Raw genomic sequence first — 2,774 nt, forward strand, 5'->3', positions numbered from 1 at the left:
GCCTTCATGCCCCTCTCCAAGTCCACTGATAGGGGAGGTCCTCCTCCCCTTCCATCTGACCCTAGCTTATCAGGTTTGATCAGGACTGGTTGGATTGTCCTCCTCTGTAGCCTGGCAATGAGGGATGGAGGGTGGGATGAGGAGGGAATGAGGGAGGGGGCTACAGCTGGGTTACAAAATGAATAACTGTAATTAATATATTAAAACAAAAATATATTAAATAATATAAAAATATATTAAAAAAAACTTGCCTCCAAGACTCAAGCTGAGCCTGAGTTCAGTCTTTGCCACCCACTTGATGAAAAGAGAGAAACCAACTACTGCAAGTTACCTTTCAACTTACACACGCGCACGCGCGCGCGCGCGCACACACACACACACACACATACACACAAATGTTTTTTTTTTTTTTTTTTTTTTTTAAAGAATGGGTACAAGAAGCTAGGCATGGTGGTGCATGCCTGTAATCCTGGCACTCAGGGAGGCAGAAGCAGGCTGATCTCTTGGAGTTCCAGGCCAGCCTGGTCTACAAAGCATATCCAGGACAGCTAAGGCTACACAGAGAAACCGTGTCTGGAGAAACAAAAACAAAACAAAAAGGGGGGACAGAAGGTATTTTAGTCTTAAATTTCCGTACTGTGTATCTTTACAGCAGAGATTGCATTTAATTATAGAAACATTATTTCATAAAGCTATCTAATTTGAAAAGATTTTTAGATTAAAAAAGCGGCTTACTTATTTTTATTTTATGCATATGACTGTATGTGCGTATGTATGTATGTATGTGCACCATATGTGAGCTGGAGTAACAGGAACTCCTGAGCCGCCCTGTGTGGGTGCTGGGAACCAAGCTCAGGTCCCAGCGGAATAGGCTGTGTTCTCTTGGAACACGCCACAGAGGCAAGCAGGTTCTGGTGACCCTAGCAGCGAACGTTCCACAGTCTCTCGCCTGCCCGCCACGGCACGCAGACCATCCAGCCCGTCTTGTGCCAGGAATGTGCTGCTCCCAGCATCATGACCTGCCCGTGCCCAGCGCTGACCCTTGAGCAGAAGAAGGAGCTGTCTGACATCGCTCACCGGCTTGTGGCTCCAGGCAAGGGGATCCTGGCTGCAGATGAGTCCACCGCGAGCATCGCCAAGCGGCTGCAGACCATTGGGGCCGAGAACACGGAGGAGAACAGGCGCTCCTACCGCCAGCTGCTGCTGACCGCCGACGACAGAATGAACCCCTGCATCGGGGGCGTGATCCTCTTCCACGAGACGCTGTACCAGAAGGCGGACGATGGACGTCCCTTCCCCCATATCATCAAGTCCAAGGGCATTGTCGTGGGGATTAAGGTGGACAAGGGTGTGGTGCCCCTGGCAGGGACTGATGGCGAGACCACCACCCAGGGGCTGGATGACTTGTCTGAACGCTGTGCCCAGTACAAGCAGGATGGAGCCGACTTTGCCAAATGGCGCTGTGTGCTGAAGATTGGGAAACACACCCCCACAACCCTGGCCATCATGGAAAATGCCAATGTTCTGGCCCGCTATGCCAGCATTTGCCAGCAGAATGCCATTGTGCCCATCGTCGAGCCGGAAATCCTCCCTGATGGGTCCCACGACTTGAAGCGCTGTCAATATGTAACGGAGAAGGTACTGGCTGCTGTCTACAAGGCGCTGAGCGACCACCACGTCTACCTGGAAGGGACCTTGCTGAAGCCCAACATGGTCACTCCAGGCCATTCTTGCACCCAGAAATTTTCTAATGAGGAGATCGCCATGGCAACCGTCACAGCACTTCGTCGCACAGTGCCTCCCGCTGTCCCCGGAATCACTTTCCTGTCTGGAGGGCAGAGTGAGGAAGAGGCATCCATCAACCTCAATGCCATCAACAAGTGTCCCCTGCTGAAGCCATGGGCCCTGACTTTCTCCTATGGCCGAGCCCTGCAGGCTTCTGCCCTAAAGGCCTGGGGCGGGAAGAAATCGAACACGAAGGCAGCCCAGGAAGAGTTTATCAAGCGTGCTCTGATCAACAGCCTTGCTTCTCAGGGGCAGTACAACGCCATCGGTCAGTCAGGGGTGTCAGCCAGTGAATCCCTTTTCATGTCTAACCACGCCTACTGAGCGGAGGCGGGCCTAGGGCCCTGCGACACCGGGCCTCTGCCACCCACTTGCTCTTGAGGAGGCCTTCTGCCTCCTCCCGTCAGTCACCCCTGCCTGCCCCGCGCTTGGGCGTGTGGTGTGGTCTGTGAACGCTGACTGGGTCCTCCTTTCCAGGCCTCTGCTGATCAACAACTGTACAAGGGGGAAAAAAGGTCACACCTGCCCCTTTCAAAGACTCAATAGGTGTGGAGGTGTCAAGACTACCAAATCGTTTTCAGAGTAGGTCTCTAATACCGCTTAAAGCAGTCCCTTCGCAGCAGCCCCGTGTGTTTTTAAAGTTTGCTTCAAACAGGTGTTTGTTAGCCTCTTTCCTTCTGTGTAAGACCTACTGTAGACTTGAAAAATTGAACTCTTTTGTCGGTGAGCACCTGCCAAACCTTGAGTCTACATATCAGCAAATGTGCTTCTGTTTAACTATCTTTTTACGGTCATAAGAGAAATAAACATATAAAATAAATGCATCTCAATGCATAGCTGTGCAGGAGTACAGATGTTTTATTAATGAAAATGAATCCAGCTTTTGGTAAGTCATGGCAGCAATATAACATCTCATTGTTTGGTTCTGAGCTAGACAGGCCCTGCTGTTTCCACAAATTCCTGTAATGCTTAATGGACATCTGGAAGAA

At 50.8% G+C, this 2,774-nt stretch overlaps 1 protein-coding gene across 1 annotated transcript; it reads left to right on the forward strand.

The window, feature by feature from the left end:
• Nucleotides 1-1,014: 1,014 nt before the first annotated feature.
• On the forward strand, nt 1,015-2,109 carry LOC129678039 (fructose-bisphosphate aldolase A-like). Its single transcript, XM_055608712.1, has one exon. It carries the CDS (start codon nt 1,015-1,017, stop codon nt 2,107-2,109), a length of 1,095 nt encoding a protein of 364 aa, XP_055464687.1.
• The last annotated feature ends 665 nt before the right edge of the window (nt 2,110-2,774 follow it).

This window comes from Psammomys obesus, unplaced genomic scaffold, assembly GCF_907164565.1.
Source record: "Psammomys obesus unplaced genomic scaffold, mPsaObe1.curated_primary_1811, whole genome shotgun sequence".
NCBI lineage: Eukaryota > Metazoa > Chordata > Mammalia > Rodentia > Muridae > Psammomys > Psammomys obesus.

Excerpts from the sequence above, each read along its gene's own strand:
- LOC129678039 (XM_055608712.1), top strand. The coding sequence starts at position 1,015 with ATGACCTGCCCGTGCCCAGCGCTGACCCTTGAGCAGAAGAAGGAGCTG.